The sequence below is a fragment of the Nelumbo lutea genome, chromosome 1, assembly GCF_056320005.1.
Source record: "Nelumbo lutea isolate HS-2025 chromosome 1, American lotus-T2T, whole genome shotgun sequence".
Classification (NCBI taxonomy): domain Eukaryota; kingdom Viridiplantae; phylum Streptophyta; class Magnoliopsida; order Proteales; family Nelumbonaceae; genus Nelumbo; species Nelumbo lutea.
The window spans coordinates 112,363,826-112,386,891 of record NC_142684.1 but is presented as its reverse complement, the minus strand read 5'-3'; the positions used below and the strand labels follow the sequence as shown (position 1 = coordinate 112,386,891).

The window sequence follows — 23,066 nt, the reverse complement described above, 5'->3', positions numbered from 1 at the left end:
ACACCCGACCCCTAGACTCGATTATGATACTGCACTAGGTGTCGGATTGGGTTGTCTTTGATGTACCAATCAGTGAGATCCTTAGCGGGGGTCAAAACCTGGGTATATTGGGACAGTTTGAGAATTCATCTGAGTGGGTGATCATAGTGACAGGATCAGCCCCTTTGTCAGACAAAGGTAATGATCGGGGATGCACACTCTCTGATGGAAACCAAGACTGCTGGCAGTCGATTTCAATCGTTGAGATTTGTTTTGCAAAATATATTTTATATAAGATATAAAAGTATATATATTACGGTTTCTAAAATGTTTGCAAAAGGTTTTAATTCTCGGGATCCATAAAAGAAGAGAGTGCAACACTGTTCCTTGCAGCCGAGGGAGAGGTCCTCTCTTGTCGGGCAGTGTTTGATCATTATGGGCTGAGAGGTTAAGTGTAAGACCATTAAGGGTAATGCCTGATGGGCTAATCTTGCGTCTGCCCACAGTCCTTGGATATTACAAGGTGGCTTGGCCCAAGGACCACTTAGGGTAAGTGTTGGGCCCATAGAGCCCATGCAATGGGTTTTAGGGGGTGCACTGTCCATAACAGTGTATTTGGCCAGGCCTTGTAACAAAGGCTGGGCTAAACCCATGTGGCTGATATGTAGATCAATATTTTGGTCGCACACCATACAAGGAAGCCCAACTAGGCAGCAGTTAGGAAGGCTAAGTGAGCACATAACCTTAATGGGCCTAAAGCCCATTTCGAACTGAGCTGATTTGATTAGTTAAATAAAGGGTGAATTCTGGGATTGAATAGGCAGATAGGATAGGGTCGTAACCCTATTCACTCAGAGAGTTCAGATCTAAATGTGATTCAGATCTGGAAACATCCTAATGAGATTAGGAAAAGGTTGATCCAATCTGCAGATAAGATAAGAGTTTACCCTTATCACTTAAAGGAATGTCTGATCCAAATATGATTTGGACCAGCAATTCCTAATGGGATTAGGAGTTGATCCCTTTAAGGTTACAAAAGGAGGGGGCGACAGCCTTTAGAAGACACATATTCATTTCCTCTTCAGAGCTGAAATCACAGAAGGAAGAATTAAGCAACCCTGCGAAATTCTTTCTTGCCGCCTCCTTCCTGTTGCCGCTTCACTTGCCAGTTCGATCTCCAGTTTAGTGGGAGAAATCAAGATTCGTTCTTGACATCAGTTCCTTGTGAAGGGACTGATAGGAAGTTGTGCTCACGTGCCATCCTGCTACTTCTTGCGAAGGATTAGGTTCTTGGAGAGAACACTACTGATTCTGCTCCATCCTACACTGTGCCATATTCAGTAGGAGTAGTCTTTGGATCCTTCCTTGGGCGTGAACACCTTTGTTGGGAGGTATTATTTCTTCGTATCAGGTATAATCCTCTCCTACTACTTTTGTTCATATCTAGTTCGATATATGGTTCAAGATTAATCCTTGAAATTTTTGATTTATCTAAATTTAGGGAATGCGATTCCCAGTTGAAGGGAGAAATTTTTTTGAAATTCACCCACCTTATTCCACAAGATTTGGGCGTCCATACGATGGATCTCTCATCCCTTCACATGCATGCTCTAAACAATTAATAAGATTACCTGAGTGCAAATCATACCTGATCCATGGGGAGAACAAGGGCAACATGGCTTGAATAGCTTTCTATGGAGATGCTCTTGTAGCCCATGCTAGGATCCTAGAGTCCCATCCATTGTCTGTCAACCTATGAATACTTCCCACTATCTTAACCCACAATCTTTCTTTCTCCAAAGTGTATATCCACAACCATTTCCCTAGTAGTGCTAAGTTCCTAATCCTTATGTTTCCAATTTCCAAGCCTCCCTCCTTGCTCCTACACACCACCTCCCACCTTACCCTATGGACCTTCTCCTCCCTAGGCTCCCAAAGGAAGTCTTTCATTAGTTTTTCTAGCCTTCTAGCCACCTTAGCCGGAATCTTAAAGATTGATAAAAAATAGATAGGAAGGTTAGCAAGAATAGACCTAATCAAAGTGATTCTCCCTTCAAGAGACATAATTTTTCTTCTAGTTGGCAAGTTTTTTTTTCAAACCTCTCCACCACAAAAGCCCAAAAATCACTTTTCTGAGGATTATCTCCCAATGGTAGACCAATGTAGTTTAAGGGCCAATTAGATACTATACACCCCAAAATATTTGCACACTCACTAACCTCCCCTTCCCCTATATTAACTCCAACTATACAACTTTTCTTAAAGTTCACTCTAAGGTTTGACACTTGCTCAAAAAGTTGTATAGTGAGCTTCAGGTTTCTAATCTTATTGATATCCCCTCATTCACAAAACAGAATTGTGTCAGATGTGAATCAGTCTTCTAATATCATGTTTAAAATCAATAATTAACAGTGCAAATCAGATTTGAATAATAGTGCAAGAGTTGTGTATGTCGAAGAGAAGAGGTAAGAGAAGAAGAAGTCGAATAATTCACCATTCTCTAACCATATTTTATTAATCTCTAAAAAATTAATGATGACAAGTATGCCCTTAAGTGGGCGGCCAACTTGGCAATTACATAAAGAAAATAAAAAAAAAAAGAACAAATAACAGGCCCATTAAGTGAGGCCCATCAACATAAAATAAAAGATAAAAATAAAGGATATCACACAAGTAACTATTAGGGCCCATTCGGCCCAATCTCTTTACACTCCCCCTCAAGCTGAACATATATGTCAATCATGCCCAACTTGCTTATATAGTGTGTCAATTTCCCTTTGGGAACTCCCTTGGTCAAGATATTAGTCAGTTGCTCTTCTGATGTGGTAAATGGCAAACAAACTTCTCTTGAAGAGAATCTTTCCCTTATGAAATGCCTATCAACATCAATGTGCTTAGTTTTGTCATGTTGAATAGGATTATGTGCAATGTTGATAGCAGCTTGGTTGTCACAATAGAGCATCATTGGTTTCTCGTAGTCCACCCCCAATTCCTCTAGAAGGGATCGTAGCCATAGTAGTTCTGACACACCATGAGCCATTGCCCTGTATTCTGCTTTAGTTGAGGATCTAGCAACTACTGATTGTTTCTTATTTCTCCAAGACACAATATTCCCAGCAACCAGAGGTGGACCTTCTGTCATCAATACATCCTGCCCAATCTGCATCAGTAAAGGCTTCCAGCTTCATGTGACCATGCTTAACAAATAGAATACATTTCCTTGGAGTACCTTTTAAGTAGCACAGAACCCTTTCTGTAGCAGCTAGATGAGTATCTCTAGGAGAATGCATAAATTGACTAATAACACTTACTGTATAGGAAATATCTGCTTGAGTCATGCAAAGGTATAACAACCTCCCAAACAGTCACTGAAACACTCCCTTATCAGACAAAGGTTCACCATCTGTGGCAGAAAGCTTATGATTATGATCAATGGGAGTGGAGATAGGCTTAGCTCCAAATTTACCAGTTTCAGCAAGAAGATCAAGGACATATTTGTGGTAAGATATGAAGATACCATCCTTAGACCGAGCAACTTCAATACCCAAGAAACACCAAAGATCTCCCAAGTCTTTGATTTCAAATTTAGAGTTGAGAAATCCTTTTAGTTTACTGGCCTCTTCAATGTCATTACCCGTGACCACAATATCATCAACATAAGCAATCAAGAAGGTCACCAGAGTGTTATTTCTCTTTAAGAACAATGTATGATCATATTGTGTTTGAATGTAGCCAAAGGAGACAAGAGCAGCCCAAAATCTCTCAAACCAAGTCCGAGGAGATTGTTTGAGACCACAAATGGATTTGTGTAGTTTACACACATTGCCTTTCATTTATTTCCCATACACCCCTGGAGGTAGAGACATATAGACTTCTTCATGCAGATTTTCATTCAAAAAAGCATTTTTAACATCAAACTGGTGTAGGGGCTAGTCAAAGGTAGCTGCTAGATAAAGCAAGACCCTAACTGAAGTCATCTTAGCTACAGGAGCAAAGGCCTCAAGATAGTCAATGTCATACATTTGGGTGTAACCCTTGGCAACCAACCTAGCCATCAAAGTGATATTTAATGGTAAACACCCATTTACACCCAACTGGTTCCCTTCCTTCCGGCAAGTCCATAATATCCTAGGTATGGTTCTTATATAATGTTTCAAGTTCAGTCATCATAGCATCCCTCCATTCAGGTTGAGATAATGCTTCCGGTACAGACCTGGGTATCACATGTGAAGAAATAGAAGCAGGAAAGGAGTAGTAGGAAGGAGAGAGAAGGTTGTAAGATAAATGTTTGGAGATGCAATGGGCTGTACACTTTCGCTTGTCCTTGCGTTGCGAAGAGCAATAGGAAGGTCAAGGTCAGGGACGGTCAAATCTGGGTCGATAGAGGGTAGACCTGTTTCCTTAGGAACTATGGGAGTGGCAAGATGCTCTTCTGAATGAGTGGAAACAACTTGCATATATCTGAATCTCCGCCTTTGGTAACACCTCTAGAGAGTAGGAGCAGAAGCAAGAGGAGGATTAGGGATGGGTCTAGTGGAAGAGGTGGACACCCCATGATCAGACTCACAAAGGATGGGAAGAGGAACAGCTGGAGACATAGCAAATGGTTCATTAGATGTCTCCCCCTCAGGAGGAATACTAAAGAAAGGAGTCAACTCGGCAAAGGTGACATCCCGAGATACAAAGCGGGTGCCACGAACTGGATCAAAACAACAATAACCCTTTTGTGTAAAGGCATATCCCAGAAACACACACTTATGAGCCTTAGGTTCAAATTTATGCCTTTGGTGACTATGAATATGCACATAACAAGTACTCTCAAATACACAGAGAGGGAGAGAAAAGAGATCTTCATCCGAGAAAGGAAGACTAAAGGGGGTTTTAAAGCCAAGGACCCTGGAGGGCATACGGTTGATTAGGCAGGTAGCAGTATGAACAGCATCTCCCTAAAACCTTACAGGAACATGGGATGCAAATAAAAGGGATCTGACAACCTCAACCACATGTCTGTTCTTTCTTTCTGCCACCCCGTTTTGTTGTGGAGTGTAAGAACAATAACTTTGATGAATAACCCCAAAAGTTTTAAGATAGGTAGAGAGAGTTTTCTCAAAATACTCCTTAGCATTGTCAGAGCAGAATATTTTGATATGGGTATTAAAATGGGTGAGGATGAGTTCATGAAAAATTTTCACAATAATTGGTACTTCATCCCGGGATTTCATGAGATAAATCCAAGTATAATGAGAATAATCATCAATAAAAATGATAAAATACCTATAGCCCCCCATGGTTGGCATGTGATATGGCCCCTACACATCAGAGTGAACAATATGGAAATGAGAAACATATATTTTATTACTGATTGAATAGGAATGTTTACAATGCTTTGCTAACTCACATGACTCACAATGAAGACTAGATAAAGACACTCCTTTAAACATATCTGGGAATGGATGACTTAAAGTGGAAAAAGACTAATGACCAAACCGAAAATGACATAACAAAATTTTGTTAACAGACTCTGACACAACTAACTCTAAAGCAACTCCATGAGGTGGTTCCAAGGCTTGATCTGGTGTGTCCAGCAGGTATATTTCGTTCGCCTCATGGCCACTCCCAATCGTCCTCAGAGATTGCAAGTCTTGAAAAACACAATGAGTGGGAAAGAAGGTTATGCTGCAGTTCATGGACTTTGTTAAGCTACTAATAGATAAAAGGTTTGTGTTAAGCTTAGGAACATGGAGAACAGAAGATAAGAACATGGTGCCAGAGGTCTTTATATCTCCTTTACCAAAGATGGGGGCAAGTGACCAATCGACAAGGGATATTTTCTCTTTCCCAGAGAGGAGATGATATGAACAAAAAAGGTTAGATAGGCTGGTCATATGGTCTGATGCACCGGGAGTTTATGATTCCTAAAACTGAAGCATGATTTGCTGAGGCATATGTACCTGAGTGAGCAAAAGCCGATGAAGAGGATGTATTGTTGGAAGGGTGGGCTGAAGAAATTGTAGCTTCCAGGTGATTTAGGAGCCTCCCATACTTCTCAAAGTCTAACTTCATTGCAGCCAACTACTCAATGGTTGATGTTTTCTCACTCTCCTTACTTCCCCCTTCAGGTACTGTAGCAGCATTAGCAGTCTTGAGTTTTCCCGCTTGACTGCCCTTCTTAGGATTGTTCTTAAACCTCTCAGGGAGTAGTCCAGGGTGAAGTTTCCAGAAGGTGTCATTGGTATGACGTGGTTTCTTGCAATATTCACACACCTGCTCCCCCTTTTCAGTAGGCCCCTTAGATTTCATTATCGCATGTGAAAAGTGTTCTGTAGGTGGACTCTGCAACTGAACTCAAAATATTCTGTCTGATAATATCAAACTCAGGGCATACTTATCATGGCATATACCTGTGATAGAGTAACCTCATCTCTGGCCAAAATATTCTGTCTGATAATATCAAACTCAGGGTTGAGTCCAGTGAGAAACTCAAACACCCTATTTCTCTTTACCAGCTTTCTGTACATTTCAGCATCTTTTTTACTCTCTCATACCACAGTTTCTATAACATCAATTTCTTGCCATAGGGATTTTAGTATAGAGTAGTAGATTGCTACATTCTTCTCCCCCTGTCTCAGGTTCTTCACATCACTTTTCAATTTGTACGCTCGGGCTACATTCAGTTTCTGTGAATAAGTCTCAGTTACACTGTCCCATATCTCCTTAGCAAACGACATCCGGAGATAGTGTTGGTTTATATGAGGTTGCATAGAGTTAACTAACCATCCTATAACGGTATAGTTCTCTTGCATCCATCTCTCAAATTCAGGATCTGTCTCTTCGGGTTTCACCTTACTACCTGTGTGATACTCAAGTTTTCCTCTACTACAAACATAAATTTTTATAGACTGTGCCCAAGAAAGATAGTTCGTCCCATCTAGCTTAATCGTGGTAACATCAGTCAAAACAGAATCTACTGGAGCAGGTCCAGAAACCGGCACCTGCTTGAACTCACTTTCGTATGTCTCCATTAATCAAACGAAAATCTAAGAACTGAAATTTTAACAATGCAAACTTACTTGAAGTCAAACCAGAAATAGGGTACTTGAAAAACTAGGGTTTTGCTCTGTCCAGCAGATGGGAGGAAGAGAGAAATGGTGCCTCACCAACTAGACTGACCCAAACTCTTCCTAACCTGAACCGCCCTCCTTTACCAGTCACAAGACACCTTCCAAGCACGGAGCGCCACACCCAAGCTTCACCTTTCCTAGTAACCTCGAAAATCTCTAGTTGGCTAGGGTTTCAGGCAGCAGCAAAACAACATCACTTCTTGGCAAAATTCGGCCAGAACTTAAATCTCCAAACCTTTCTACCAACTAGACAAGTGATTCTCTATACTATGGAGAACCTATCTCTCCATACTCTCTTGATTTTAGAGTGTACATGAACGAAGAAAAAGAAAGAAGGAGGAACTGAATCCGCTTTGATACCAAGATGTGAATCAATCTTCTAATATCATGTTTAAAATCAGTAATTAACAATGCAAATCAGATCTGAATAATAGTGCAAGAGCTGTGTATGTCGAAGAGAAGAGGTGAGAGAAGAAGTCGAATAATTCACCCTTCTCCTCTAACCCTATTTTATTAATCTCTAAAAAAGTAATGATGACAAGTATGCCCTTAAGTGGGCGGCCAGCTTGGCAATTACATGAAGAAGAAAAAAAAAACAAATAACAGGCCCATTAAGTGAGGCCCACCAACATAAAATAAAAGATAAAAATAAAGGATATCACACAAGCAACTATTAGGGCCCATTCGGCTCAGTCTCTTTACTGTGTCATTTGCAAATTGTAGGTGTGTGAGTGGTATGTTTTCTCTTCCAACTCTCCAATCTCTTATTAAATCGCTAGAATTTGCTTTGAAAATTAGTCTCCCCAATACTTCTGCAACTAATGTAAAAAAGAAGTATCTTTTAAGTCCATTTAAAAAACTCGGGGTTTTACCCTTTATTATTATTATTATACCAGTGCTGTTAGGAAAGACAATTTTAAAAGGCAACATGCCAGTATGTCAACATGCTTGTAATTACAGATTAATGTACATAATGCATCCAACTTAAATAAGCATCGATGTATCATACCTTATCATACAATACGTAACAGGTTTTAAGGTGGATTATACATAGAAAAACAGCAAATTTAGGAAAGCGAAACACTCAAAGCTTGATCTTCTTGAGGAGAATGAAGAATCTTAAACCTTACTCTGAAATATTTTCATATTCAGAGAATACCAAAGTTCAGAATCAGACAATACGCAATTTTTGTGTATGATTGGTGAATCTATTGTGAATTAATGTGTATTACAGCCGCCTAAAATGAAAATCAGATTAGCTGAATTTTCACCATAAAATTTATTTCTCATTGTGGGCCCTATATATTTTCTCACTGGAGTCCCATTCGCTTTTTGGTAAGTTACTTATCTGGGTAAATGCAATTACTTGGGTAAGTTTTTCTTGGGAAACACTTACCTAGGTAAGTGCATCTATCCATGCCCTTTTATTTCTCAGGTAAATAAGGCAATGGCCATTTTAACCATAGAAATCCATTATTAAAAGAGTCATTTTTGTCCCAGTCAAGTGTTGGCAACTTTTCCCCTATGTGGGAAAGTTATTTATCCACCTACGAGATGGGTATCACTTTTTGGGTAAGTGATACCCAAGAAAGTAAACATTCCCTGGTTCCCACATAAAGCTGAAAAAAGAACATATGATTCTTGGTCAATGGAAACAAAAATCCCATTGATCAACTTTCCCCCATCTCCAAACCCAAAAAAAGAACGCCCCCCCTAAATAGCTATTGCACTTAGAGAATCCCTCTCCATAAAACGAGATGTGAGATTTTCATGGAGAAAAACATCATACAATATACATGGGTCTATAATACTCGGTGTGGAGCAATGGGATAAATCTATGATGCCGGCAAAACAGCTTTGACCAATCAAACCCCCCCCCCCCCATGAATTTTGATGAATACTACTGATTGATTATCATTGATTGGTTATAAGATTTTCCAATAGCATAGTTGAACCCGAAAACAATGTACTATCAATCCCCTGGCTGCAAAGTAAAACTTACAATCTAACTCTTTTACCATGTAAGATAATCTGAATGTAACATAGATGTGCTCACAAAAGTTATAATAAGGAATTATCATTTATTCATCTATCATTTAAAGGGTATTCAGAAGTTACAACGATTCCCCACCCAACAATGTTTTTCTTTTGATTCCGTCTTCTTGTCATTCTCCTCTGCCGATATCATTTGATTGACCTAGCTAGATTCTAAATCTATCAAACAAATTCCACTTCCATCTCAAACGTGAATGAACACCATGCACAATTTAAGCAACCACAGGCTCATAGCCAAGGCTGTGCACAGTTTTAAACTTTAAAGAGATCTCCCTCTCCCACGCTCAGAAGAGCCACTTCACCTACTCATTACTCAGCAGTTTGGCCACTGGAAACGTCTGCAGATGCATAAAAGAACCAACTTAAGACGAGTTTGCCGTGGTAATAACAGTCACAGTATTGAGCATGAACACCTGTTCTTTGGGGAATCGACCAGCAGACTCTCTGTACCAAAGAAAAAAACCGTGTTAGTATTACAGAGAGTTTAGGTTGGACTTTGCATCTGGCTTTCAGTTTTGAGCGCATATCCAAGCATCTAGTTATTTTTATCTTTTGAACCTGTTTCATGCCACTAGTCTGTGATATTGTTTCCAATACGTATTAGATGGCCCTTCTATTGAATATGTTGATTCTTAATTGCTGAGATTGGATGATCCAAAATCATCCAATATAACAAAATAATTTTAACAGTCAAAATGCATTGCAATGCTGCAACATGAAACAACTAGTATTTATTCAGTGGTACTATCTGCTTTCCATTCCCCATTTGATCTCCACAAATTTGTGTGTGTATTTGCCAACATATTATCTGCCTGCTAGTATTGAAGGGTGGCAAGTGATTCTCTAGAATGATGGAAAATGGTTTAGTCTCTACAGCAAATGTCACAAGTTTCAGATGATGATGATGATGACAAACATGATGTGTCTAATATTTGATTTGCTATGAATGATTATTTTCCGTCTGTCTGCCTCCCGAGATGACAAATAGAGGTCAGTCAAACAACTGACCAAGTGAACTTGTTTTAATAATCAAGATATGGTTTGGAGTATCAGTGAAAAGAAGAAACATGTAAAATTTTAACGTTTACAGCCTATTTGATCCTAAGGAATGATGTATTTTAGCTTTTTGAGGAACTCAATGAGGAAACAAATTTTGCTCATTTATTCAAATGACAAAAAAGGGCTAAAAGATCAGTTACAGGATTTGTTTCATGATATGTACAATGATATTCTTAAAAGGATGTATCAAAATAGTGAAATGATGTTAAACAAGGCTAAACCTCCCAATTTCATTCTTCTTGCCTCCTGATATGTGAAGCCAAACTGAGTGAGTATAAATTGATAATCAGATGTTTTCTTCCAGTACTTTATGATGGGGAAAAAAGATGGGAAAATGATGTAGATTGGACTATGAAAAAACCTAGTTATATTAGAAAAAGGATACTACATATAAACCAAAGAAACATATTCAAATTAAATATAACTGGAATAAAGGGATAGAACTCTAATTATATTATATAAGAATTGGTAGAAGTCTGTATCGTGTACTGTCACTGTACAGCAGAGCATTAGTCTTGTTGTACAAAGGGATCAAATGGGTTCAACCCAGGGTTTTTGAAATAAAAATACCAAGATTTGACAATTATCAGATGCAAACTGTGGAACATCTTATCAAAATTTACCATTTTTTTTTTTTGGATCAGCTAAAGCAATCCAAGAGGATGAAATAGATTGAATGGTTATTATTTATTAAGTATTATAATCACCAACAGATGATAAACCAGGAGATCTCTTATGGTGGATCTGTCTCCTCACATGTTATGCATGCAACTAAGCCAACACAAAACATATTGCATTTTGTGAAGTACCATTTTTCTTCTTGGTTAAGGGAGTCTGCACAACAACATGCATAGTGATGATCCCACCGTGAAGTCCACTGAATGGTACCCTAGACTCAGCAAGGGTCTTGCTATTTTCCAGTACCCTTCCTGCATTGATGAGCTTCACATCATTTATTGTCTTTGGCCCATTTTCTTTGTCTATGAAACAGAGAGAGTTTGGTTAGAGTATGAAATGACCAAGTAAATGGAAAACTAAACACAATAGATGAGTGTCAAAAACCACACGACCAGTTCAAGAATCTTCATTTATACATGAGTAACAGATAAGTGTAATTGACATAATAACAAATGAAGATTACTTCCCTCATTTGGGGCTTTCACCAGTGTAATTTCTTCTCCAAACAGTCTGAAGCAAAATTCCTTCTAAACATAGATTAAAATCTAGAATCATAATCACCATCTAAGCCTTGTCTTGAATTTCAGGATCAGACACCTGAATCCTATTCCACAAATGAACCTACCAACTTTGCTCGGTTAATTTTGTGGTTAGAGAGCATATCAAGCACTAGAACGTGGAAAACAGCAGTATTATGCAGACACCCAGCAGTGTAAGCGACCAAACTTTTTGAGACGGGTTGATGCATGTTTATGGTAGTTAGAGCATTGTCAGCACAAGAGTTCCAACCGGCCGAATTAAAATGGCAAACCCCATTGGCAACCTAACTTTCCAAGAATCTGTTCAAGAAAAGTTCGGTTACCAAGTATTTGATTCAGATGGTTATAGCCCATCTTATTGACTAAATAACAGTAAAGGAAATTCAGAATAACTGATCAACCGGTCTGGTTTCTAGATGATGAATTTGATATTTATGTTTAATCTATAGATGTCAATAACAAACCATTGGTGGTAGACGGAGTTAGTAACCATACACAGGTTTAAGAAAAGAAACAAAAAAAGAACATGGTTGCGACCATCAAAAGTAAGAGAGAACTGAAAACAAAAACATCTGTTTTTGTTGCAAAACACCAAGCGAAGTAATTAATTTATACAATACAAGTAAACAACCATCTACTGTCTTATAGGCAGAAGATCACAGCTTACAAGAATTCCATCTTAAGATTCTTTCCAAGATATGAACACGAGATGCCTAATTTCAGCTATGGAAAGTTCTGAAACCTTGAACCAAACCCTGTAACTCTCCAATAAACAAACGAAGGGTTGTAATTTAAATCAGGACCTATAATATGAAGTGAGTGGAAGAAAACATCTCGAACCTTGAGGCCATTGAGCAAGTATAATTTCCTTCAGAGATCCTACAGTGGTAGAAGGATTATACTTGTTGGGCCCAATGTCAGTGCCATTGCAAAGCCTGAATTTGAGCTCAACCAATTCGTCTGAAGCCATTGAATAGCCACTTGTGAAGTACAACACCTTGAAATTTCAGTTTTCCATGGTTCTCACACTCCAAAACCAAGTTCTACGATATATATATTCAGAGAGTTTCCATCAGGAATCCTTTTCAGAAGAAGTTGTTCGCTAGAAGGCCATTTTGCTGCATCATTTTCACCTTGACTGTCAAACCAGATAGAACCCAGGTCGAACCAGAGCTCTAGCGGTTGGCATCACTCAATTCCTAAATAAACCTCGCAAAATTTTGTTAGAAAATGAAGAATAAGAAAACTATTTCTATTGAAAATCCTTGTATGAAATATCTTCGAAGCCTCTCCTTACGATAATATATTGTCATTCAATACCAAGTTTTCCGATCTTTACAGAGAAAACCCAGCAAAGCTCGTCAGCAATTAAACCATCGTCAAACAAAATATATCCACAAGGCCATTAAGTAATGAAGATTTTTATTTTTACAGCTGTAGGAAAAGGAATCAACCCAAACGGCAGCTTTTCTGTTTAAGATTTTCTCCTATATTAAACTCCACTCTTTTAGTCTTTCTGGGTTACGAAATTATGACTAAATCGCGCCTATTTATCTTATTTTGCACCATAAAAAGGACATTTCTTCATAGCTGTATACACGATGCTCTACAAAATCTGTATCAACTCCATGAATTCAACTATCTTAACGAACTATTTGAACTACTAGGCTTCCTCCAGACATTGAATGGAAGTATGGAACTCATCTACATATAAATGATGACGAGTTTAGGTCTTTAGGATTAGATATGCAAACTGAATCAACTTGGGTTAAGAGACCATTTTGTTAAGTTGACCAACTGAGTGGACTACCCAGATACATGCGCATGCGCATGCTCTAGCTATTTATTATGAGTTTGGACTTTGGACCAATTCTCAATGGACTGAAGTTTCCAGACTGGGGGAGAGGTTGCTATATAAAAGTGGGTGCAGACTGCAGACTGATCTCATCATGTCTCAAACTTTAATTGCCACGCGGGTGGTTAGGGGACTCCACTTCAATTCTCCTTCCCCTGGCCTCTGCTGAGTGCTGACCTCCCAAGTCCAAAACATGGAGGAGTATTAAGCATGCATTGGCGCATTAGAATTGGCTAATCTTGAGAGCTGCTTGGGCGATAATTAATGTATATTGGGACATTGGCCAACTGGTCAAGTTGTGACTCGCCCATCACCAGATATCTGTAATTCTGTGTTTGTTATCCGTCATCCAGACCCATTGATCATTTTGATACCACCATAAAATTTCATCAAGGCCCATAATACAAAAAAATAAAAGGGGTCGACTATGATACATGAAAGAAATGATATTGGAAAAAGCTTACAGATAATCAACTGATATCATAAACAAAAGAGGTGACCGCTGGTAATCATAAAAGCTCCACTTCATGCTTTTGACCGAACGGGATCTGTTCTTCACACATGGGCACCTCACAGGCACATCCACCGTGCATGGGGAACATCTCCCATAAATAATAATTTATGAGTATGGAAAATGTTCACAATGCATGGCACGACGTGTGATGTGAGTTTGGTGTGAGGCGTCCTCTGTGAGGAGCAGATCCGGTCTCACTTTTGATGAGAAAATTGATTTGAAAGCTACATCCCCTTTTATTTTTAGGTTGTTTGTCCATTTGAAAGTTATATTTTCTTAACTCTTTTTGATATATATAAATAATAAATAAAAGTGATTTCAGTAGAAAGAAGATCGCCTCTTTAATTGACATTTGAACAAATTAAAGAAATGTTTAACCATTAGGAGACTTGTTTTCTTTGCTTATATGAATCTCCCTTGTTAAAAAAGAAAAAGGAAGAAGAAGAAATCAAAAGTAATTTATTTATTTTTTGAGGGGAAGCATCCCGCGGATGAATTTTGATGATACCAGTTAATTGGCCGTAAGCTTTTCCATAATCAAATCCTTTTCCTTATTCTTCAGGATGAGCTTTGACAGTCAATTGTCGATTTGAGGGCTGTTAGGCTAGGTGATAATTCTGGTTGCTGCGTCTAGGTTCATGGCATTTCTATTATGTTTATAATAATGGCAATTTCAACCTTGCCAATTATATGGTGGTGCCCTCATAAATTTTTAAGAATCAAATTGACTTTTTTCTTGTAAATTAAGGCTGCCTTTGAAAACGATGCAAATATGTGTGAATGTAAATATGTAAAGTGTAAAATGGTTCATATAAATTGTAAAGTTGGATTAGCTTTGCATTGACAAATTTACCTTCTTACCAAATAGACTTTTAGGTTGAGTTTGGAAGGAGTACAAATGCAAATATGTAGAATGCAAAATCTTATATTTTGTATGTATTTATGTTGTAATGGATGCAAGCACCAATTCCAATAAAGTATATGCTTTTTTTTAATCAAAAGCACACTTGAATGCAAATTTACTTCTTTTTATTGATGTACTTTTACATCTTATTATCAATGTAAATATGCATTGGCCTATCATTTGTCAATGTAAAAATGTAATGTTGCCAAACACAGCCAAAAGTTAACCAGAATGCAAATTTACCCTGAACCGAGATTTACACTCCATTTGCATACTTTTCCAAATGCAGCCTAATTGTTAATTCAGACATTTTATATTGGTAGTCAATATTTTAGTTCGGCTTTCTAACAGATTTAGTTCAAATAATGCTATGGTACTTGTGTCATTGTTCTTTAATTTATCATTAAGAATGCCTTATTTTAAAGGATAACTTTCATATTAATACTAAGTATTTTGGGGCTAGTCTCACTTTAGAGATCGGCTTCAGTCAGTGCAACCTGTGCTCACACCATTGGAACAGCTTCTTGCGACCTTACATTGGGAATATCTCCCCATGAAATAAAGCACAGAAGTATGGAGATATTCCCAATGCAAGGCTTATATACAACTTAAAATGCCAAAACTACTCTTTTTAATATTTTTAAGACCATTTTACCTTGATTGTCTACCCTGGCGATAACAAGAATTACTCATCTTCTCTATCAACAACGTGGTTTACGCCCCCCTTTGTTGTGGATTGAATATCTAAAAAAAAAAGATTAGAATGATGACAGTCTAAACCCCTTTCCCAGGCAACTACATCACCTTCTCTGGCAATGTTTTTCCATATAACTTCTTTGGCGGGAAGCACTGGTTCTTCTGCCAAAAAGGTTAGGGGATAAAATGAATAGTAATGCCCAATCACAATGAAAAGGGATTTAAACATGGCTATTTTGGCCATTTCAAAATTATGTTTTTCTCACCAAACCAAAACTCAAAAGATATTTGTATTCTTTCACATGCGATCTAACATGTTTTAACAATTTTGGACTAAACTAGCAATTTTTAAGAGTTTAAGGTTCGATATTTCGATATGTATCGGGGGCCTCCTTCCTGGTATGCCCCTCCAGGGGATGTTTTGGGATTTCGACCGATTCAGGGGTTGGACGGACCTTAAACCAGCCTCCCTAAGTCAGATTAAAAAAAAAAAAAAAAACTATCGATATTGCCTGATATGCCTTTACCGACATATTGGTATTTTGAACCTTGAATTCAAATACTTCAACATTTTGAAGTTTGGATGCTAAAGTAAAACTAGCCCCAAATTATAAAAATACCCTATTTTAAATTTTAACTAAAGGGAAGACTGTAACTTTGGAATTAGTAGGGTATTATATATAGAACTTTTCTGCACCAAAATTAGTCATATTCAAACTATCAAATACCAAGAATGCCCCTATTCTTGCCTTCAATCCATGTTTTTTTACTCGAACTATTGATTTTTCATGTTTAATTCTTCTAATCTATCTCACCCCTTCTTTGCCCCTCCCCCCTCTCTTAGGTCAAAATAAATTAAATTTCATTAAAAAACAGAAGAAGGAAAAACTAAGCTTAAGTTTCATTATTATGTTAAAAATATAATTTTCATTATATTGGCAGGTAGCTTAGGTTCAATTAATATGAATTAAAAGATAAAAGTAGTTCCTTTCAAATGTTTGGATGTCACTTCCATCTTCAATGGTTTTGGTTGGTGATCAAGTGCTACCGACGTCACTACTTTTGTTTTAGTTGACATAGCCGTAAACAAACTCACTATTAATAAGGGTATTTAATGAGTTCACGTCTAGGTCTCTGATAACCACAAATCACAACGGTTTGATTACCTTGAATTTAGGGCTTGGTCTTAGGTGGTTAGGTACCTCAATTTTCAAATCGAAAACTGCCTAAAATATTGTCCTAATCAGAATTCATGATTCTTGGGTTGATTTGTTAGCTCAATCACCTAAATTCAATTCAAGATCAGCTCAATAGTTCTGTTTTTCAAAATTAAAGCAACTATCATGTTAGAAAAATAAATAAAAAGATTTTTTCAGCCTGGTGGTTGTTTGTGTTAAGGTTCAAAATGTCAACATGTATCGGCCTGTATTGGCTGATAAGTATTATTTTGGGACCCTTTCAATAAGCCTCTATAGTGAGTGTATCGGGGTCTGACGGGTTCAGAGGGTGGAGGAGTCCTAAACCAGTTTCAGAAAAAACAAAAGTAAAAAAAATAAAACATTACCAATTCGCCTGATATGCTGTATCGATATTTTGAACCTTGGTTTCGTGTTTCGAAAACAAAACCATTCATATTGGCGATTACTAAATTTGACAGGTATAGCTGTGGGGAATGAATAAAATAATTTGATTCTGATTCTTTCAATGATCTGGGGAGTTGAGAAATTCTTCACGATCCGGGAAAAAGCGTTCTAAACTCGTTAGTCATTACTACTCTTAATGATCTGGGGATTTCAGAAATTCTTCAGAATATGGATTCTAAGACGCAAATACTCCCCAAAAGAGTTGTTAGGATTAATTTTTGGGGCTTTTGCCGCCTGAAGCAGAATTACAAATGAGTGGCGGAAGAAGCCTGAAAGCATCAGATGATTGTCGTATTCACACAAAGAAAGCTAACACCGAGCCTTCTAATCTTTTTTGAAGAGAACCACCCTGATTAACTGATCTTGGTGCAATGGAACCAGGTTTCAAATTTTCAATACCTTTGATAATTAATGCTTGATAGACTATATAATAGTTCATCTCATGCATCTAATTAGGAAGGGCAAAGATGGGTAAAGACGTAAAGTAACAATTTTCGTTATCTCACTTGAACATAGGAAGCAAAGGATTTGGCCACAGAACGAGTTGCTCATTCCTCTGCCAATAGCCTTGCATGCACACAAGATTGGGGGGTGGGGGGTTGTAGCACGTCCCCACAAATCAGCAAAACAAATAAAGGAGAGAGAGAAGGGAAGAGAAGCTAAATTGAAAGACAAACTATCTGAAGAAGATGCTAAAGCCTCGCGTGCAAGCCAATCAGCTGCTTGATTTGCTTCACGGTAGATACGCCGATACTTCACTCCTCTGTCTAAGGATTCTTGCACTTGGATGCGACTTGATACGATGTTCTTTAATCTCCACTTATGAGCAACCTTGTTGTTCAGGCAGGAGATTACCAGATTGGAATCCTCCTCGATTATAATGGGATACTCTCTGAAATTCAAGGCTAGGTTGTGGCCTTCCCACGCCTCCCCTTGGTTGATAGTAGACTCCCCAATTTTGTAAGGTTTAAAGTCCAGGATCTTCCCTGTACAGTTACGAGCTATAGCGGCAACGAACACCTGTTACTAATGTTGCAAGAAGCAAAATTAATTTTGATGATTCCAGGCCTTGGATGCTTCCAAATAATCTGTCGGGGGGGGGGGGGGACCAGATCAAGGATTACATTTATAGTAGCAGAATGTTGCTGTGAGTTGTAGTGCAGTACTTCCTGTGGAAATTTTTTTTTCTTGCTTGTGATATAATATTACTGGATAGATACAAAAAAGATCTGATACATCACAGATGATTGATTCCTATTCTATGAGAAGACATTGTATTCATAACCCACAAAGACGAGGACTTCTGAACAAACTTGTACAATTCTAGACATGAGGGGACTGTGATTAACTTGTTTGTATGATAAATATGAAATTATTCACCATATTCATAATGTAGCAACTTATTTCATAAAGCAGATGAAGGTACAGATATAATGATGAATTTAGCAATAAGCTTCATGGAATTTTAATCTGCATCAATCCAATCTTGTGCTTGTGCCTTTCTAAGTCCATGTTGATGACAGTCTAATTCCTTTGCAGTGAAGTATTTTGATGTTCAAATTCTGTAGCAGGTGGCAGATTCAAAAGACATTGGCATCATAAGAAGAGGAAAAGTTACATAACTTGTCATGTTCTTAGATATCAAGGACCTGACAGCTAACCAGTTCAGCAGAACCAAAACCTTTAGTGGCAATGACCTTCCAGACATCTCTTTCTGCTTCTGCAAATGAGCTTTGTCGTTCACATGGAGACACTGCTATAGGAGATAGGCTTAAATGACTGTGTGGGTCAGCCTGCAGGACTGTAATGTCATGATTGGCATCTTTAGTAATTACATGAAGCTTTCTAAGAAAACCAGCAAGTAAATAGGGAGATTCGGAATCAGTATAATCACGAATAGGGACCTTCTCTATAACAACTTTCCAAGTATCTTCTTGGGAATCATATAACTTGATCTTGCCACTATCTAGAGAATTAGATGGATCTAATGCATATAACTCTTCATCTACTACAACACCCAATTTTGTTCCTGCCTGCTTTGCAGGCCAACCCTCCCCCATGCCAACTGGCATTTCATCCCAGGAATTTGTTTCAGGATCATAAACCTCTCCTCCAACATCAATAAAAAAGGGCCAAGAATATAGACTCTGAGGTACACATAGCCTTCCCCTATATGAAGTCATTCCAGTGGCAACAGGCTTTAGCATGACAGCCAAAAAGGCAGTAGGTAACACTTGAGCTCTTGAGAATGGCATGTTTGGTGCTTGGGACCATACCCCAGTCTGAGGATCAAATACTTCAGCGGATTGAAGAGGAGTACATCCACCTTGACTGATACTGACCCCTCCAATAGCATAAAGTTTGTTGTTTAAGATGCCAGTCTTACAATAGGCCCTACCCATGGACATTGAGGTCATTTCTTCCCACACATTTTGAATTGGATCATATCTCCAAACACATCTCATGGCTGAAACTCTAGAGAATCCACCTAAAACATAGAGACATCCATCAACTGCCCCAACAGCACAACCACAAAATGGCATTCGATCAAATCCATCCCTCCTTCCAAGCCATCCTCTGATGGCATCTGCAATCTTGATACTTGAGCCAATCACATTCCACATCCGAAGCCCATACAATGCCCTCCTAGATTCTTCTTTGTCAGCAGCATTTGGCATTGGTGGCAACCGCTGCCATGTTCTGGAAGAAGGGTCCAACGCGTGCCATAAAAGCTTATCACTATCAACCTTAGTCAATAAATAAAGCCATTCTTCTGTTGTTCCAAGTTCTTTTCTCCAACTGAAGAGTTCTGAGCTCGTAACTGCATTTTTCCAGCTCCTTGATACCAACTTCATATTCAAGTAGTTAACTCTTGGAAGTCTAGCAAGGATTTGTAGTGATAACTCATCAGGGAGACTAGGAATCAGTCTTGGATTCTCCTGACTATCACTTGAGAACATTCTCTGTCTCTTGCAGGTTTCCCTTTGAGAAACCTCACTGTACTCACTTGCCCTAGCTCTGTTACCAGACAAGCTCAAAAAAACCCCCATCTAAACCTTTCTGATAACTTGATATCCAGAGAGGATCCAGACCTTCCAAACTTCTTAATTTATTTCCTGTGCAGGATAAGCTATATCATTGTATTCCAACCCATCAAAAGCCCTGTAATCCAAATAAACAAGTAGAATCTACAGAGTAGCATCAGTGTATGAAACATGTATATCCCAGAGATAAATCTCGCCATATGTGCAGTAATGAAGAATGGTTTACAGGCATATCCAATCTACTTTTCATCAAAACAGTCAGAGAACTAGCAATATAAGGTTTCAGGACTGAGCTCTTGAAGCCCATATAACTTCATATATTGCTACTGAAATTTTCATTGAAATTAATGAAAGAAACCAGAACATAAAATCCACTATACTTTGAGAAAGCCAAATTAAAATCCTAAAAGTTATACATAACCAGTGGGCAGAAATTCAAATAACTATGGAAAAAAATTCCAGCTTGAATATTTCTAGCAGAAACTAGTTTCCCAATTTATCAACAAAAGAGCAGTTAATTCCCTTTAATCGGTAACAAATGTCAACCAAAGCAGTAGAATAACTGAAAAGGCAACAAAGAAATTCGACAGAACTATAGTGTAGTTCGTAATTTTATATCACTCAAGTACGATAAAGAAAATAACGAAGCTGATACAATGCAACAATAGGAAGAAGAAAACCCTAATTCCCCGCCACATGCAGAAAAATTAAGCCACAAACCAAGATACAACCCCTGGCACAAGAAAACGTCCCCAAATGCCGTTGTTCATTCAACCAGAACAATATTCGAAAAAAGGACAACCGAACAAACAAGAATTCTCACGAACAAATGCGAAACCCCGATGGCTACCCGCCAAAACTTTGCGGAAACAAAAATAGAAACGGAGGTTTCTAGATCAACATTACTCTGATCGTCGAATTGTGAGAAAGATGAACGAGAAAATTACCTGGTAAGACCTGGAAAGCTCCCAAAATAAACCCTAATCGGATGTTTAAGAAATTTCCCCGCAGTTGCTTCCAGGCCTTATTGCATGATGGACGAGGACGACGACATTCTCTTTCTCTGCTTCCCAATTTCCACAAAGTTAAGTGTGATCCAGTAGGAGTACGCCAATAAACAGAAGCGTCAGATTTGATCAAGATTCGATTTCAACGGTTGATTTGATTTTCTGCGGTAGATTCTCAGAATCTCAAGATCCCTTCCCTTGAAAGAAGAATGTTGGCAGTTGGCGCAAAGCCGAGATCGGCTTCGGTGTTTACAGGACCGTGCTAAGGTGTGATATTCTCAATACAAGGCTATAAATAACTGTGCGACCGATGAACACGGTCTTGTAACTTGCGAGCACGTGCTGGTGTTTTTCATTGTCGGTATGTCACCATTCACGAAAATAATCTGTGAATGTAATGCAAATTTTTTTTTAATTAAAATTATTTATATTTTTTAAGAAAGAATATAAAAGTTATTTTATTATAATTTTAATAATTATTAAAATACTTATACTTATGTATTTAGCCATTGAGCGTTGAAAATGTAATTTCAATTATTACTTTTTACCTCATTTAATTAATTCTTATTAGATTGTATATTTAAGTTATTAATTCTCATTTTCTCTTATTAATTGTTAGATTATATATTTAAGTTGTTTTTCACTAATAAATGCTATTAATTAGATTTATGGCAATTTTCTAAAAATATAAACCCATATATTTTAAAAATGACCCAAAAACAAAATCATTCTTTATCCAACTGGTGGTTAAGCAATTTAACCATCTAAATCAAATTGATCAACCTATGAAGTCATAGTTATGTAATAAAAATTTTAAAATAGAAATAAATATAGAAAATTACAAAAAAAAATGTAGAAAAAATAGGCATATTTACAATATTTTTTATTAATCAAATTAAAAAAATTAGTGTAATAAACAATAATTATTTTTATTGATAATGAAAATGAAATACATAATTTAGAACTAGTCAAAAATGAAATATTAAAATTAATAATAAATAGTTCAACTTTTGGGTTAAATGTGTTAACATTTAATGTCATAAATAAATAATAAAAATATAAAAATACATACATTTTGCAAAAAAAAAAAGCATACAAGCACATGTATAATGTCATATTTATCATATTAAACAAAAAGTAAGTGTGACATATCAAAATTATTTTTACACACAAAAATATAAAAAAATATATAGAAAAAATTGAACACATCTATAATTTTATATTTACACTACTATTAAAAATATGAATAAGATTGTGGAACTTTCTTTTAACTAAAATACTCATTTTTTTAATTTATTCCCTATTTAATTTTAAAGTTTAAATTGTAAATTGAACTACAACTTTTTCGCATCATTCAATTCTCTCTATTTAAATATTACATTCTTTTTAATAAATGAATAAAAGAAAAAAGATGTACCAAAAAGATAAAACATGACAAAAAGAAGAGTCTAGCCAAGCATATAGGCATGTCAATGATAGTTGAATCTTCACAATTCAATCCGATTATTACATATTTGGATGAGGTGTTTATATAATCAGATTTGGATTTTGTAATATATATCCTATTAATAATAAAAAATATAAAAATATAAAAAAACAAAAGATAAAAAATACATAAAGTTTATAGAAATTTTTAGATATATTATTACTATCATTATCATTATCTAGAATTGCCACGCACAAAGCACGTGCACACTTACTAGTCTCTTAAAATTCAGAATCAGAAAAGCACAAGGACTAGGGATGGCAATTTTTCCCATAATTTAAATTTTTTTATTTAAGTAAATTTATTTTTAAAATAAATAATGTCATCTAAAAAAATCGAGGATTCAGGTCCCCACGGGGAACCCATCTTCATCGGGGATCGGAGATGGAGGACAAATTTTATCCCCGACAAGGATCGGGAATGGGGATGGGGGTTAATTTCAAAATTGGGGTCAGGGACGAGGAGAGGGAATATGATCCCCGCCCC

The 23,066-nt window shown here is 37.2% G+C and overlaps 1 protein-coding gene and 1 pseudogene across 3 annotated transcripts; both read right to left on the bottom strand.

Moving 5' to 3' along the window:
• Positions 1-9,161: 9,161 nt before the first annotated feature.
• Positions 9,162-12,812, bottom strand: LOC148876852 (membrane-anchored ubiquitin-fold protein 3-like). The gene is made up of 3 exons (XM_088964752.1): positions 12,272-12,812; positions 11,024-11,194; positions 9,162-9,599 (listed from the first exon to the last, which is right to left on the bottom strand). The coding sequence occupies exons 1-3, from the start codon at positions 12,399-12,401 to the stop codon at positions 9,547-9,549; spliced, it is 354 nt and encodes a 117-aa protein (XP_088820878.1). The 5' UTR covers positions 12,402-12,812; the 3' UTR covers positions 9,162-9,546.
• Positions 12,813-18,209: 5,397 nt separating this feature from the next.
• LOC148876851 (F-box/kelch-repeat protein At1g22040 pseudogene) lies at positions 18,210-21,352 on the bottom strand (annotated as a pseudogene). Of its 2 annotated transcripts, none has more exons than XR_016108407.1 (2): positions 21,035-21,352; positions 18,210-20,205 (listed from the first exon to the last, which is right to left on the bottom strand). The product of XR_016108407.1 is annotated as an F-box/kelch-repeat protein At1g22040 pseudogene, transcript variant X1 (transcript). The 2 variants fall into 2 exon arrangements; XR_016108418.1 differs by having other exon boundaries at positions 18,210-20,231; positions 21,035-21,163.
• Between the last annotated feature and the right edge of the window lie 1,714 nt (positions 21,353-23,066).

Excerpts from the sequence above, each read along its gene's own strand:
- LOC148876852 (XM_088964752.1), bottom strand. The coding sequence starts at position 12,401 with ATGGCTTCAGACGAATTGGTTGAGCTCAAATTCAGGCTTTGCAATGGC. Across the intron at positions 11,195-12,271 it reads ACTTGCTCAATGGCCTCAAG|ACAAAGAAAATGGGCCAAAG; the intron begins GTTCGAGATGTT and ends TCTGTTTCATAG. Across the intron at positions 9,600-11,023 it reads CTTAACCAAGAAGAAAAATG|AGAGTCTGCTGGTCGATTCC; the intron begins GTACTTCACAAA and ends TCTTTGGTACAG.